Source organism: Microtus oregoni, unplaced genomic scaffold (assembly GCF_018167655.1).
Source record: "Microtus oregoni isolate MIOR12 unplaced genomic scaffold, Mior012 000057F_ref0000458, whole genome shotgun sequence".
Lineage (NCBI taxonomy): Eukaryota > Metazoa > Chordata > Mammalia > Rodentia > Cricetidae > Microtus > Microtus oregoni.
Window position 1 is genome coordinate 11,192,434 of NW_024543833.1, and position 17,029 is coordinate 11,209,462.

Here is a 17,029-nt window from a genome sequence, read left to right on the forward strand (position 1 = left end):
ATGCTTTTTCAGACCTAGGCCAGCTGGCCTTGGTGAGATCCCAATAGAACATCCCCATTGCCTTAGTGTGTGGGTGCACCCCTTGTGGTCCTGAGTTCCTTGCTCGTGCTCCGTCTCCTTCTGCTCCTGATTTGGACCTTGAGATTTCTGTCCGGTGCTCCCGTGTGGGTCTCTGTCTCTGTCTCCTTTCATCGCCTGATGAAGGTTAATATTCCTGAGGATGCCTATGTGTTTGTCTTTGGATACGGAAGAATGGATGAAGAAAGTATGGAATATATACATATTAGAGTATTACTCAGCAGTAAAAAACAAGGACTTCTTGAATTTTGCATACAAATGGATGGAAATAGAAAACACTATCCTGAGTGAGGTAAGCCAGACCCAAAAAGAGGAACATGGGATGTATTCACTCATATTTGGTTTCTAGCCATAAATAAAGGACATTGAGCTTATAATTCATGTTCCTAGAGAAGCTAAATAAGGTGAATCCAAAAACAATTCAGTTCTTAAGGACACACGAGTAAACCGTGACCCACCAGGGATCCTAGTAGCACCACAGTGAGTCCAGGGTTTCAGCTCCTCACTGTGCATGAACCAAGGTTATTTCTTTAATGACATCCTGGTCACACAATCTGCTTTCTTGTTTTAAATCAAGAGAATGCCCCAGCTACCTAAGCCTGTGTGTTAAACTCATGTTAAACAAGAGTTTCAAGAGACCCATTGAAAGCTCCTTTTCTTTGAAGAGCCATTCTTGCGTGCTGCAAAAATGGAAGACAAGTACCAACATGCTTCTAGAAAGTGCCAGGAGGAGAGATAAGCTCACAGCATTCACTGAGGTTTACTCTTGCTCACCTTGAGCAAGGGCAGACAACAGCCAGTGAATAATGAACCGTTTCTGGTGAACGGGTGAGAAACACCACCACTTCTGAGGGCCAGTGTCAGGACCCCAGGCTTCCGTTGCCTCTGAGGCTGGAAAGATGGGAACTCTCATTCCCTCTGGGGTTTCAGCTTCTCCATTAGCAAAAGGGGAAAACAATTTCACTTTGGGGAGCCAGAGATTCCTACCATTCCTCGGCTGTGGGATGCTGGGTTTCAGCTGACCGGTTTAATGGTCCTGATGTCCCCAGACCAACTCCTTGAGTAACAATTCTTTCACTTCTGAAAGCACTTCAGAGACGAAATCCTCAGGAAGGACGATGTTCGGGAGAAAATGTCTGGGTTGATGCAAATCTAGGCTTTTCTGAGCCTAGGAATAGGGCGTGCACACTGCCCCCCATCTCCTTCACAGCTGACTGATCTGGAACTCCTGTCTTGCCTTTCAGTTCCCAGTATACACAGCTTCTATGCCCCAGGCCACATTCTGATTTAAACTCTCCCTTCTGCATGGGATGCTCCAGGCTCCAGTTCTCATGACCAAGCTTGTAAAAACCACTATCCGCTATCGCACCCTTCTGTGCTACTGAGTTTCTCCCCTCTGTGGGCTCCCTGCCACTACAGATAATGCTTTTCGTAAAGGTCCCCAGGCACCCGGCCACCAAGCTCACTGAGCTTTGTCCCAACCATCATCTTCCCACCTCACTTTCCTCTGGTGCCAGAGCTTTCTGACACTCCCCTCAGAAAACCCCCCATCTCCCTCCTTCTGCCTCGCCCCCTTTCCATTCTTTGCACATTCCTGTTCACGACCGCAAACTATCCTTGACAAACTAAGCCGTTGATGTCACATCACAGGACCTGTTCAGCAGATTCAGGTATTTGTCAAAACCCACTTGTTGGAAGGAGAAAATGGCCGCCCTCAGATGTCCTCTGACAAGCTGTGGCTCATAAATACACACTTGCAAACACATACATATACACTCACACGCGTGCACACACACATATAAATAAAATTCATTTTTAAAATACAAATTTAAAAATGCTTGTGTAGTAGGCCCCAGTGCATGTCCCTGGGAAGGCCTTTTTTAACTGTCTGGCCTTAAGGAAACAACTTTGTCTCCTTGTACTTCAGGACTTCCCTCTGTAAAATAGGCTAGATCTTAGAATAAATTCTCTACGGTGATTGTGAGAATTAAATGAGAAATAAATGTGAAGTAGTTATGTTTTAGGCATGTGGTAAGTGTCTAATAATTATCAGCCACTGTCACCTCCTGCCCTGGAAGTTCTTTCCTAATCTCTTTAAATCCAAACTGCCTTCCCCTCACCCTCAGCTTCTGCCTCGGTTTTCTATGATCGGATCAGATCATCCTCTTGACCCCTTCTCTTTCCTTCAGAGTGTTTGAATTCTCCTGGCCTCCCAGACTGAAACTGCAGGGTCACCCCCCACCCTCCAGCCCCTACCCGCCCAAATCCATGAGCGAGGGATGGAGAGATGCTTGGATGAATTGGATGGATTCCAGCTTTCCCAGTGATCCCCTTCTTGGTTATTTGGGGTCTTCTCTGCCTCTGCCACCCTAAGGCTTTTGCTTTCACATAGACTTCCACGAGAAACTCATCAACACACACACACACACACACACACACACACACACACGGCAACAGCTCACATGGAGATCACATGTAGCAGAAGGGAAGGTCATGAGGATAGCACCTGGAGGAACTGAAATCAAGCCTGTGGTGCCACAAGAAAAATATACATCCACTTCCTCTCCTTTTCAGCATCTATCCTGGGAAAATTTAAAAACTGAGATGGTTGATGGGAAATAGTCTATCTCTTAGCCAATCAGGGGTGCTGCTGTGGCCCAAGGTACTATCTTTCTAGTCTGACCTGGTTCTGGACCCCCAGGCCCTATGCTGGCATATGAAAAAAGGGTATTGGTATGAGCATCAGTATGAATCAGCATAGGGATCAAATTGAGCTCTACTAGAGAAATCTCTGTGTACCAAAGGCTTCCTGCAGATGAGCTCACCTGAATGAGGCAGGTGACCGGCTCCCAGCAAGCTCCAGAATGAGGCAGCTGTGATTACTAAAGAGTGAAGAGAGACTCAGAGGAGCTAGGGTTCCAGGCACCAAATGGAATCCTTGGAGCCTGAGTGATGGGGATTGGGGATCAGGTAGCCATGCTTGGCCAGGGTAAATGCCACCCTTGAAGGCCCTGTGAGCTTCTCAGACTGAAAATAATAGGGCAAGATAAGCAGTAGCCCCCTTCCATGGCTGCCTCTCTGTGGTCAAACCCCTTCTCTTCCTGCTGATTTTGCCATAGAGAAGTATTGTACTGCACAGGGACTCCCCACTAGCCCCTTCTTCTGTCCCTTGGTGTAGTTTGGTCTTCTCTTTCTCCCTGGGTAAGCAGGTTACCCACAGTTAGCAGCCTCATTCATTACATTGCTGCCAGCCTGGTCTTCTGTCACTAGTTTTGTTCCTGTCAAATGCATCCTTACTGTTTGCATGACTGATGTAAAGTTCAACAGGACCATGTCAGTTTCCTCTCTAAAGCCCTCTGAAAGATGTCCCTGGTCTTGCCATGGGGTTCCAGGCCCCGCTATCTGCAGGGTCCTAGCTGGTCCATCCTGGTGAACCACTCTGCAGTGCCCCGCTTTTTTCGATGTGGGCAGAGGTCAGGCTATTCTTGCTCATGGCATCCTGTTTTCCTCAAATGCCCTTGGACCCTTTTCCTCTTCCTTTACTGGCATAATTACAAGCTTCTAAGAATCAAGTAAGCCTGGGCCACTGATTCATGTAGTCCAGAGGCTAAAATGGAAGGGTGATAAATTCAAAGTTAGCCTAGTCAACTTTAAAGATCCCACCTCAAAACACAAAAGCAAAACCAGACACACAATAGTCAATACAAGAAATGTCTGCTCCAAAGCGTGTTCCTACCACACCATGACCGGGCTAGTCTTTCCACACCACCAAGTGTCCGGCATTACATTTAGTACATGGTCATCTTATTGTCTGGATGTTTAGGTATCTCTGTGTTCCCTACTCTGGCTGGACAATCGTGGTTTTTTTTTGGGGGGGGGGGTTGAGGTTAAGCTTGATCCACCGATGTTTCTCATTGGATCTGTCTCACACAATATCCCTGCTTTCTGAATTTGTGTGTTCAGAAGGTTCACATACACAACTTGTGAGAAACACCATGAAGCTCCATCTATAGTTTCCACAGCCATGGCTCCTGGGGTGGGGCCTAAGAGCCAACATTTCCAAGTGCCCATGTGTGGCTGTTAGTGGTCTGTAACCCTCGCTCCCAGAATTACAGCTGTGGTCGTTTCTAGCCAATCTGCTCTTTGTCCATCCATGATTTCAGAGACTGTGGTTATGGGTGGAAGTGAACTTCATTTAGGAAAATGAGAGCCATGGTGAGGAGATAAGTTCTATACCTTCCTTGGTGAAGATGGTTCTGTGACTTGAGGGGCACCTTCTGTTCCACCCCTGTGGCCTGTTGGCAGAGCAGCTGCGTTGCTAGACTCACACTGGAGCAGCAGGACCTGAGCGAGGCTGGAGCCTTCCTGTGCAGAGACGACAGAGCTATCTTCACTTCCTCCCCGTCTCATCTCCCGCCCTGGGTCAGTTTTACTCTTTCTCAGGTGCACAGTCAGAGCCCTTCAGAAGCATGTGGCTTGGTGGCACTGTGAAGTTGTCACCTGTGCCCATTCCTCTGGCTGTCAGAGTCCAGGGCTAAATTCTTTCCGTCTCTCCTTGCCTGCCTTTCTTCCTTTTTAGGTTCTGTTTTGCTTTTCTGTTTCGAGTTTTTGATTTTGGTTTTTGTTTGTTGAGACAAAGTGTTACTATGTAGCCTTGGCTAACCTTGAACTTGCTAAATAGATAGGCCAGGTTGGACTTAAACCTGCAGGCATCCTTCTGCCTCTGCATCTTCCTGGGGTTACAGACAATCACATCTAGTGCACATCTGACTTTGGTGTCTTTCCTTTCATATGTTTTACAATTCTGAAAGCCACAGAGAACACAAGTCCCTGCCTAAACAATCATTCCATGAACACGTGGAACTGTCCCTTTGTCAAACATGAGCATACGGCCGATGGCTGGGAGAGCTTACATTTTATCCCTCCTTCCCAGCTCAGAGGAAAATTCCATCCTTTTCTTTAAAACTTGTATTACATTTTTACTTACTTATTTGTTTGTTTAGTGTGTATGTGTGAGATAGGGAGAGAGAGGGAGAGAGAGAGGGGAGAGAGAGAGAGAGAGAGAGAGAGAGAGAGAGAGGAATGTGTATGTTTATGAGAGTATTTTGTACAACAGCCCACAAGTGATGGTCAAAGGACAATCTTTAGGAGGAGTCAGTTCCTGTCTTCCACCCAGTGGTCCTAGGGATCAAACTCAGGTGCTCATGCTAGGCAGCAGGCATCTTTCTCCTGTGAGCCATCTTGCTGGCCCCATCCTTATTTTCATAGCCACAAATCCTTTTTGCTTTTCTTTATTGTTTTGCTATCTGAATCTACGTCTTTAAGTACTGTAGTTTAGTTCTGTATGCTTTTGAACTTTGTGTTTATCTATATGGGTCTATGTAATATGTATTCTTATTCAAAAACATTTTAAAGATGCATTTATGCTTATTTCCATGGCTATGCAAAATTTTCATCTTTTCTAGTGTTTTCCACCACCCCCACCCACCCACCAGTGTTAGGGATTCACACAAGCTAGGTAAGCAGTCTCCCACTGAGCGATGACTCCAGCCCATATACTCCACTTTTTATTTATCCTTACCCATAACCCCTTCGCCTTTACAATTTACATACACATATGTATATGTAATAGTAAATAGAATGGCATAATGACTATAAAAATGAAACAGCTTATATATTGTTTTTACATAAATTGAGAGAATACATTCACATGCATATTTTTAATGGTAATATATGCAAATGAATCCACATTTGCATGGGCAGAGAGTGAAAATAAATTCCACATCCCTGGCTCTATCTTAGCCATGAATTTTTGTTTTCTGGGAAGAAACTTGTTCTTACTGGTTAGTGTCTCATAGACCCAGAGGTATATGGATACGCACACATGAACATTCACAAATGCTTACATACCTATTGCTCTTTGCACCCAGGGATATGTGTGTACATATGGTTATACCATGTATTGCTTCTGTGCATCTCAGAGCTAAAAGCCTAAGATAATAGATGCCCTCTGCCATCGTCAGTGGGCGATGTGATGTGGAGAATTTCCCTATCGTCCATATCAAGCCAGCTCATCTGTTTTATTTAGCTTATTCTATCATCTTAGACTTTCATTATACAAATGTTTAACCAACTGTTTGTAGTTGGTGTTTTGCTTAGTCCTAATCCTTGGAAAATTTGGCTGTATTCACAAGCTCTGCACTGTGCCATCTCTCCCCTGCAGAGTAGTCCATACACGGAGAGTAACTCTTAGAAGTTGGGGTACGCTACAGTGCACTTGGGTACCAAATTTTGAGACATGGTCAAACCGCTCTCCACAGAGGCTATCCACAGGACCCAATTCCTTACTCTTTTTAACTCAGTGTCATTAGATTCTTTATTCTTTGCCAGAATTTCAGCTTTATAAGATAAAACTGGTACCTCTGTGGATGCTGCATTGCTCTTTGAAGATCTTCAGGGTCTTTCCTCCTGTGAAAGAACTGCCTTTTTTTCTGTGTGGCATGCCTGCCCATGTCCTGTACCCATGCTTCTCTGGCATGGTGCTCCTCTTAATACTATGATTCTAAGCTTTTGATTTTTCTAGTCTCCTGTGTCTGTTGCAGTTTACACCAACTAATCCAGGCTTTCGGTTGTTGGTGGCTTTGTAACTGAGAATTCAGAGCAGCAAAGAGGATGGGGACAAGGCCATGCTCACTTCCTTTGCCAGATGGCACTGATCAAAGCCCTTGGCGTCTGCAGGAACACTCCGGACATCACGTAGCTGTGCTTAGATGTATCAGTGACACAAGCATTTAGCAGAGCGTGGAGTGACACCGAGCAACATGTGGCTGATGTTACAAGCATCCCAGACATATGCCTGGTTGGTTTGTTGCTGCAACTCTGGTTGATTTTCTGTCTAACATCCAACCACAGGGCCATATGGTAAAGATGTATTTTCTGAAAATTTTTATAATTTCTTCTCTTTGTCAATATTTTTGTTCTAGAAAATGGGACAAGGTAATTTGTTTAACTAAAAATTGTGGTATAAGTATATGGTAAAATATATCCTAAAAGCAAGTGCTTCTCAGTGTTGCTTTGCTGGCCTTCCTAAAGGCATGCACATTAACACAGCATTTCAAGCCATACTAATAAGTGTTCTCTGCTTTTTTTAATATTATATGTTTGAGCGTTTGAACTTGCATGTATATATTGCACCATGTTTGTATAATGCCTACAAAGACAGAAGAGGTCGTCAGATTCCTAGAACTGCAGTTAAAGATCACTGTGAGTTGCATATGAGTGTTGTGAACAAATCCGGGTCCTCTGCAAGGACAAGAAGTGCTCTTAATTCCTGAGCATTTCTGATTTTTTTAAAAATATTTATGGTCACATTAATTTTGCAAAAGCTAGCATAAACAAATATTTTTTATTTGTTAAGGGTGTTGGAAAAGGGGTATTTCAAGTGTCTTCTTTGAGTAGAGTTGACCATAGACCACCATCCTCAGATTTTTTTTATGATCTTTAATTGTAAACTTCCCAAGTCTCCAATGATGAAGAGACACCAAGATGCTTGTCCATGCAGGTCAACCAAGAGCCTTGACTATAGGTGGTTTTTGAAGTAGAGGTGAGGAGCTCTTGTGGCTAACCCTCAGATGCTAGCCCACGGAGCACTTTCTCCAGGTCTCTCAATGTATTATATTAGCACACATATAATACACAGAGACTAAGGTCATCTCTGGCCTCCTCACTGCTTCTACCGGGAGTTAGCAATTTTACAGCTTACAAATGAAAACAGGCTTGGGGAGGGTGTAAGTGATGAGTCTAAGTTATGTAACTACCTGCTAAGGCCTTTGTTATAGAAGGGAATTTAGGAATCTGGTGGGCTTTCGGTGGGGCTGGACCCAACACACCAGGGGAAGGCGGGAAAACTCACTATGTTCAGGTCATTCACAGAATGGCTTGTTCTTTCCTCCTAGGCTCTTTTGCTGGTTTGTTTGGTTATTTGGTTGGTTGGTTTGCTCATATTTTCCTTTTAAAACAGGGTATCACAGTATAGTCCAGACTGGCCTGTAACTCTTTTCCTTTTAACTTTTAAAGATTTATTTATTGTATATGTATGGGTGTTCTGCATGCATGTGTACATGTACAACACATGTGTACCTGGTGCCCACAGAAATCAGAAGGTGGCGTTGAATTCCCTGGAATTAGAGTTATGGATGGTTGTGAGCCATTATCTTAGTGCAGGGAACTAAGCTTTGGTCTTCTGCAAGAACAGCCAGTGTTCTTAACTGTTGAACCATCTCTCCACCTTTGGTCTTCCTGCCCCTGCATCCTGGGTAACTGCTGGAATTGCTGGTGTGTACCATCCTTGCATGCCCCCCTGGGTGTTTCTAAGGCTGAGTCCCAGACTTCCCACTGACCTTTTCTTCTTGGGGAACCCTGTCAGCTTCTCTTCCCTTACTGAATACCAGTGCCTAGAATGTGTCAGACCATCGACGAGCTCAAGTCAAACCTTAAAAGCGTGTGTCATTGGATGTGACACACACCACTGCAATCCAGCACTTGGGAGGCTGAGGCAGGATGATAACAAACTACTGACCAGCTTGGTCTATGTCATAAGACTCTAATAATAGGGGCTGGAGAGTTGGCTCAGCAGTTAAGAGCACTTTCTGCTCTTTCAGAGGATCCGGGTTGAATCTCCAGCATCTACATTGGCAGTTTACAACTGTAACCCCAATTCCAGAGAGTCCAATGGCCCCTTCTAACCTCTGTGGGTCCCAGGCATGCGTGCAGTGCATATACATACCTGCAAGCAAACACTAATACACATATAATAAAAATTAACAAATCCTGTAAAAAATCAAAAACCCCAGATACATCTGCAAACTGCTACAAGGGGAATGGATTCAAGAAAACGCCTTTTTTTAAAACCTACTTTCCTTTGGAGCTCTCCTTTGAGTGGGAGGGACGCGTTCTGATTGCAGGTCTCATCCGGTGCTCATGGGTTGTTTTGCGCTTCCACTTCCATTTTCCCTTTTGATGAAATTGCTCTTGAGCTGAGAAGATGCCAGGAGCGTCTCTACTTGTCATAACACAGCACTTATGATTACGTGGTGAGAGGCAGCCAAACCACGCGAGGAAACGCTCAGTAATAGTATTGTGATTTCAGAAATGTAATCAGGTTCATTATTCGTATTCTCTGGCAGTCTGCACTTGATCTCTTATACTAGTATCTGTGTTTCCTAAGGAGCAGGACAATGAAAAGTGAGTCGCATAAAAAGATGACGTATTTTCATAAGTACCACTTGGATTTTTACTATTGATGCATGGTTGATCACATTATGATCTCTTACTCCTAAATTTTCTTTGTTCCCTTTCTCCTTCCAAAAATGGCATGTCATACTCACTGTTAATTTCATCTAAACTTGACCCACCCACTCGTGTCACTCAAAGGAAGTCATCTCCCTGTAGGTTGATGAAGAATTCAATGCTGAGGGATGCTGCCTTTGGCCTAACTCCTAACTAATGACATCCGTATTTTGAGCTTTCATGGCAGCCACACATTTGCACCTTTGTATTAGGAGATCAAGCACGGCTGTATTCTGTGGTAATAAAGGTGATCCTAGTCTCATAAATGATCTTCCCAAGATCATTGCTCTTGCTGGCCGAGTGGTATAAAAATTGTGTTCCAAAAGAAGGGCCTAGCCAGCAAAGCAAGGTGGAAGTGGGGGCAGGTTACACTGGAGGCTCAGAGGGACCAGTCAGATTCTGAGTCTTATCCCCCTAGTCTACACTTGCTGATCCTGCCAATGCCTTAGTGTCCTGAGCTATAAAATAAAGAAGTTAACCACTAAACACCATGCCTGACACAAATGAACATGTTATCTATAAAGCTGACATCATATAGGGCCATAGAAGCCCAGTGTGGAGGAACAAGACAAAACACAAGAGATGCAGCCTCTTTGCCAAGAGAAGTCACCTCTGTGTTGGAAGGTCCTTTGAGCCTAGATTTTCACTGAGTGCAGGGTTTCAACAACAGGACACCAATCGATATAGACACAGAGCAAACTGAACTATGAATTTAGCATTTCCAATTCAGTCTGAAGATACTTTTGGTGCTAATGCATTTAGAACACATGGAGGACCTGTGAGGAATTCAAGGATAACCTTGGCATGTTCCAGGCTCTCCTGGGAACCAGTTTTGGCAGAGAGGAAGACACAGCACCAGGGTGAGGTGTAGATAGAACAGCAGTGGTCACTCTTGTCCCTCTTACTGACTTGGGTAGGTGTGGAGGAGGGAGGTCTAGCTTCTGTCTGTCTTCATGAGAACGTGTTCATTCACTATGTCCCAAAGTGTCCTTCTGCCTCTGCTCTGGGTTGGGGTCAGCTCCATCCCTTGAAGACCCAAGGGGCACAGACAGAAGACAGAACAAACTGTGTAGTTTGGGAGTGGTCTTGATAAAGGACATGCCACCAAGGGTTTGAAAGGCTAAACGCTGCCCTGTAAAGGGGATTAGATTGGGGCAAGTATGCCTGGAACGTGATAGCTAGTTACACTACACCTCCTACCTAAGGATTGTGATTTTCCATATTCAAAGACAGAGCAGCTGAATGACAGCTGCCAATGAACAGTACACTAGCTTGTTCAACACGTCCAGAGGGGACACTCTCCCAGAGGGACGGCGATAGTCATGCAGCCATCGGTGTCAGAGCAACGCAATCCATACTGGTGCAAGAGTAGACATGGCCACAAGGTCCTCAAGTCTGCTCCTGGGAGTCATGCTGTTGGCCTATTCAGCCCTTGGTTATGCTGAGCCTGACTAAGCCACTGGGGGAGGCAGTCACAAGTCTCCAGCAACTTCAGAGTAACCCACACTCCCTGTCTTGAAGCTTATAAAAGACCTCTGGCCATGACTATGAGAAACGTCAACTGTCTAAGAAACTTTCCATTGGCTAGCTTCCTGTGAAGCTGCCTACCCTTCTAGGCAGGTGGAGAGATGCCATGGGCTATAGGGGAAAATGCATGTATCTCATTAGGCTACCATGAAGAACCTCATCAGAATTTAGGCCATTCCAGCTGTGGTCACCCACAGACATGCCTGTGTTTGCAGCGAAGGTGTGGAGTCCTACAGCTATAGGACTTTGGGGAGGTTGGGATGTGCTTGGCACAAAGAGCCTCTGCCCCTCACAATAAGCAGACTTGGGAGTGACAACGGCTACAGGGTTGGAAGGACGATATCCTAGTTCCAGTTCCGTTACTGTGATCAAAATACCCTTCAAAGAGGCCATGACATACATAGTGGATTAGGGCCCATTCTACGGACCTCACTTTAAGTTGATTCCTTCCCCAGTGACCCTCATTTCTACTTACAATTTTTTTCTCTTTCTCTTTTAAAGATTGCACGTGGCAAGTCAAAGCAAATGATCGCAAGTTCCATGAACAACCTCATTTTATGAACACCAAATTCTTTTGTATTAAGGAGAGCAAATATGCGGTAAGTTAATGGCAGAATTGTTTTTATACTAGCCCAGGTTTGCCTAGTCAGTGTCATGCTTGTTGGCCTCAAACAGCACCTTCCATCTAGGTAGCTACTAGCCTGGGGCTATTGATAACCCTTCATCATTTTGCAGACTGTCGTTTTTACTAAAGTTTAACTAAGGTTGGTAGGTGTGACATGAAACAAAATAGAATTATATCAGTGTAAGCATCCCTTGTGTAGTGGCAAAGTTCTTGCTAAAATATTTTATGACAATTATAAAATATTGTCACTGAAGCCTTTTTCTGAAAGTAAAAAGGTGACTCTGCCTCAGATGGATTTAGAGATATCAAAGGTATTTTCACCTAAAAATGCTTATTTTCTTTAAAATATGATAAAGCTTATAGCTGAGTAGAGCTGGAGAGATGGTTCTGTGATTAAGAGCCCTTGCTGCTCTTGCAGAGGACCCAGGTTCAGTTTCCAGCACCCACATGGCAACTCACAACAATCTATAACTCTAGTTCTTAGGAATATGTCTCCCTCTTCCGGCCTCTGCAAGAGCAAGGCATGTATGTGGTACACATACATACATGCAGTCAAAACATATAAATAAAAATCAATAACGCCATAGGAAAGAATACAGACAAGTGTTAGTTAAAAGCAGAGAAATGAATTTATTTAGTGTGGCCACATTGAGAAGAGTACCAACTAAAGCAATCTGGTGATTTTGCAAGTCCATCTTCCAGATCTTTCTGTGAAGTTAAGGATAACTATAGCACAAGAGATATGCATAACTAAGCTATCCCAGTCAACATATTGTCCACCCATCCCTAATCCATCATTGGGATGGTCTAATGGGATCTCCGAGGTGATCTTACAGGTTGCCCAACTGTGTGAAATCTCTTTCCAGGAGAGAAATTCCTCCTCTGGCTGGCACCAGGTTTCAGCCTTTTCCTTCTCCCAGCATGAGAGTGTTGGGACAATTCAGATTTCTTGGGGACCATTGTTTCAATAGTTTAATAGCCAAACAGAAGGGCGTAAGTGCTTATTCTTAGACCTTAGTCTGTCTTTTCTCCTGTGGACCATTAGAGTACCACAACTGTGTGACTTAGGAAGCAGAACATTATTTTCTAATAGTTTGGGGAGTTGGAAGTCCAGAGTCAAGAGGTTGGCAAGATAGGTTTCTTATGGAAATTCTCGGGACCGGATCCATGCCTGCCCCAACATCTGGTGCTTACCCACGATTCTTACCATTCTTTGACTTATAAATGTATCGCTCCAATCTCTGCTTCTGTCTTCTCCCTGTGTGTCTCCCAGCTTCCCCCACCTTCCTATAAGGGTACGAGTCATTAGCTTAGACCTCTCCCTGATCCACTGTGAAGTCATCTTTATTTCATTTGGACCCTATAGACAGGCAATATCTTGTTAACAGGCATTAGAATTAGGGGTTAGTGTACCTTTTGGAGGGCACAATCGACCTGCAAGAATGGTTTTTGCTCTTTCTGACACAGTGGCCTTCATCTTCTCTTAATGAAAGGTACTTTCTTGCTCTGTTTGTGTTGGCATCCAACTTTGCCCCAAGTTCTAGGAGGTCCTGTGGTTCAAGAAATGTGACAGCAGGATCCCTAAGGTGACAGTCTGGTGTCTGTGTCTTGTAATCTAGACTCAAAGTCAGCCCAAGCCTGGCTAGAATGAAATACTTAAATAAAATCTCAGCGTTCTTCTGACTGGAGAATTATGGCTCTGGGTTTTGGGCTGTGGGAAACAGTCATCTGTGCATGTGGGTTTACTTGTTGTCTGGTACCATTTAGAATAATTCTTTATTTTTCCCCCCAACAGAATAATGCCATTAAAACATACAAGTACAACGGATTTTCCTTTCTACCCCTGAATTTATTTGAACAATTTAAGCGAGCAGCCAATTTCTATTTCCTGATCCTTCTTATCTTGCAGGTAATGCCCTTTGATGTCTTGAATCTGTTGTCAGTGATGTGCATTGTAGGCATATAGCGAGTACACAGTCTCAAATGTGTTTTCTATTTATATCAGGGATTTTTACATAAGGGATCTGTGGAACCAGCTCAGAGAGTGTTTAAAGAGAATAAATGAGACAAATATTATTCTGATTCTATTTTGCATTTTTGTTTCAAATGGGGGAATTGAACTTTGAACTCATACATATTCTACCCCTGGGGTACATCTTCAGCCTTCTTTTTAACTTTTTAAATATGAGGCAGAATCTCACCCACATGCTCTGGCAGGCCTTGAACTTGTAGTCTTCCTGCTTAGGCATCCTAAGTATCTAGGATAACAGGCCTAAACCAACAGACATGGTTTAATTCTGTTTTCAGAAAACTGACGTGAATGATAAAATTATATCCCTAAAGTAAATAAAACTAAAATATTTATAAAAATTATTTGTACCTTAAAATTAATAACATTTTTGTTGTTCATTTTATATTTGCCTTTTTTTTACTTAGCCGTCTGTTTTTCCATGAGGATACTATTGACTTTTTATTGAAAATTTGTTCATAAAGCTTCTAAGTAAACTTCTAAATTAATTTTGTGAATTGGTTTTTCATTAGAAACAAAACACTTCTTTTTTTTGAAGCCAAGAAATCCTTATCTGGAGTGTTAGACTTTTATCTGTATAGAAACGGTTGCTATAATCAAGGGGCTCTACACATTTTAGCTAGTGCTCAGAATCGACCTTTAGTACCTGATATGTGGGTTATAAAGATAACATAGTCAGTTGGCTTTATCAGATTCTTTATCACAAGGGTTGGATTGGAAATCACAACTGGGATTTACCGATGATGTTTTAAATATAGTAGATGTATGTCTGAGAAGGATGTAGGGTATGTGGAGCAGAAAGCAAAGAAGAGAGAAAAGACACTAGGAAGAAGTGACTACTTAATGGATGTTGAGGAACAAAAAGATTTGATAACTTAATTGGAAAAGGTGTGTCACCGGGTGAGTGTAGTGGTGTACATTTCAAGTCATGCTAGGTCTCTCTGTGGCCAGTGGGCTCCTTTTCCTTTCATCTACTTATAGAAGGAAGAGGGCAGACAGTTCGCAATATAGCTGCAGCCCATTTGTTTTCTGTTAAGGTGTAGCAATCCACGCTAGGGTGAAAGCAACAGACAGGCTGTTTGCCTGCTTACTTGCTCTCTATGAGGTAAACACCAGCACATGCTCCATCTTGCAGAGAAGAGCAGAGGCTTAGTGTGGTAAAATAACTTGCCCAAAGTCTGAAAGCCTAGATGTGTAGAGCAAAACAGTGCTGACTGGGAGATTAACTTTAAAGAACCGGATGTGGTCCAAAGATCAACATTATTAAAGATATATCCATCCACCTGAGATAGTGTCTTGATCCAACGTAGGAGCTTCCTTTGTTGCCTGAGCTTTGGCAACGACCATGATGGGGACTTTGCCTACTCAGTTGCCTTCAGAAGCAGCCATCTTCTGTTGCATTGCAAGACTCACAGTAGCCTCTGGCTGGACACAGTGCTGCTCGGAGCTAAGGGCTGCTTCCTCCCGACCCCACCTACTTTGATTTTTTTTTCCAGACAGGGTTTCTCTGTATAACAATCCTGACTGTTCTGGAACTCGCTTGGTAGACCAATCTGTCCTCAAAAACTCACAGAGATCTTCCTGCCTCTGCCTCCTAGTGCTGAAATGAAAGGTGTGTGCCACCACCACCGCCCAGCCCTACTTTGAATTTTTACAAAATAGCTTAGTTATGATGCAAACTCTGTTTGATGTCTAGTTAAAGTCACGGTGCCAGAAGTCAGAGAGAGCCAGCAGAATGGCTCTTAAATGTCCTTTCCTCAATGTGCTCCAGGACATAGACTTGTCCAATGACAGACATTAGGGTTAGCAAACCTAAAATCAAGTATCCGCTATTTGTGAGTCATGTTTTCATGAGTCTTAAGTTTTTCCTTTTCTTTTAGGCCATCCCTCAAATCTCCACCCTGGCATGGTATACCACACTTGTACCCCTACTTCTGGTGCTGGGCATCACAGCAATCAAAGACCTAGTAGATGATGTGGTAAGGATTTCTCAAGCCACCTTCTTCTTATCATTCTGACCTTGCTGATATTTGTCATTGATGCTCTAGATTTTGAGATGATTCAAATAACACCTCCTTATCTTCCTTCCAAAGGCTCGCCATAAAATGGACAAGGAAATCAACAATAGGACATGCGAGGTCATTAAGGATGGCAGGTACCTACTTTTAACTTAGCTACAAAGATTTCATGTGTTAACATGTCTAAAAGCATATTGAAAAGCAAGTAGCAGAGCCTAGAAGTCTAGGGCACATTAGCATTGTGTGTATGTCTTTGTGGACATGAGTGTGTGTGTGTGTGTCAATGTTGGGTGTCTTCCCACAGACACTACTGCCTTTGTCTTTGAAATCATGTCTCTCGAGGTTCTGGTTCTCACTGGTTCAGTTAGACTGACCAGCAAACAAGCCCAGCATCTGCCTATCTCCCCCTCCCTACCACCGGGGTTACAAGCATAGACTGCCATTCCTGGCTTTTCCACACGGACTCTGGGAATCAGACTCAGGTTCTCAAGACTGCAATACAAGGTGCTTTACTGATTGAGCCATCTTCTCGGCCCAAGTACATTCATATTTCAATAGTGAGTCATTTCTGATAAGGAGAGATGTTACCTCACCTTCATGGTTGTGTGTCTGTGGAGTTTCCTGCCTAGACTGCCTATCAACACTGTCCTGGCAACCATTCCCCAAATAACCACACAGAGATTTGTTATTAGCTATAAATGTTCGTCCAATAGCATAGACTTGTTTGTAGTTATATCTTATAATTTAAATTGATCCATTTCTATTAATTTATGTACTGCCCTGAGGCTTGTTTACCTCATCTCTGTGCATTCCTTGCTGCATTTTCCTCGCATCTGACTGGTGACTTCCCTGACTCCGCCCCTCTTCTTTCCAACATTCTCTCTGCCCCAAAAATCGTGCCTAGCCATCGGCCAGTCAGCTCTTTAGTAACAATGAGAATGACCACGTTTTCCCAGTGGACAGAAGGATTATTCCACAGCAGCTGTGCAGCACCCAAAGTGGATTCCATGTAGTTGCTGCAAGCCTGCTGCTTCTGTCCCCACCAGTCCCAAATGTGTCCCTTTCAGAGATGTCCCCATGCCTTTCCTCATTTGCCACCTAAAGCGATTTCTCCCTCCTCGCCACTTTCAGAACATTTAGTGTTCGTCTCTTTTGTGATGTGAATTGTGTTAGAATTATGTGTGTAGATGTCTCATCTCCTGGCCCAGACTATGCCCTGGCTTCTAATATGCAAAAAATACTCAATAAACTCTTGTTCTAGATACACAGAATGCAGTCAACTCTGGCCAAGTCAGCCAACTGAGGGCTCAGTAATGAGTTGTTTGATGAACAAGATCCTCAAAGAACAAGTCCAAAGTCAAGTACTAAAAATAAGAATAAAGGGCTAACTCAAAAAACGGTTTG

At 43.6% G+C, this 17,029-nt stretch overlaps 1 protein-coding gene across 1 annotated transcript in view; it reads left to right on the forward strand.

The window, feature by feature from the left end:
- The window catches only part of Atp8b1 (ATPase phospholipid transporting 8B1), a 122,601-nt gene that overhangs the window by 60,750 nt on the left and 44,822 nt on the right, over nt 1–17,029 (forward strand). Inside the window, exons 3-6 of the mRNA XM_041639220.1 lie at nt 11,455–11,552; nt 13,374–13,487; nt 15,488–15,586; nt 15,701–15,762. Coding sequence (XP_041495154.1) covers nt 11,455–11,552; nt 13,374–13,487; nt 15,488–15,586; nt 15,701–15,762 — 373 coding nt within the window. The remainder of the gene's footprint in view (nt 1–11,454; nt 11,553–13,373; nt 13,488–15,487; nt 15,587–15,700; nt 15,763–17,029) is intronic.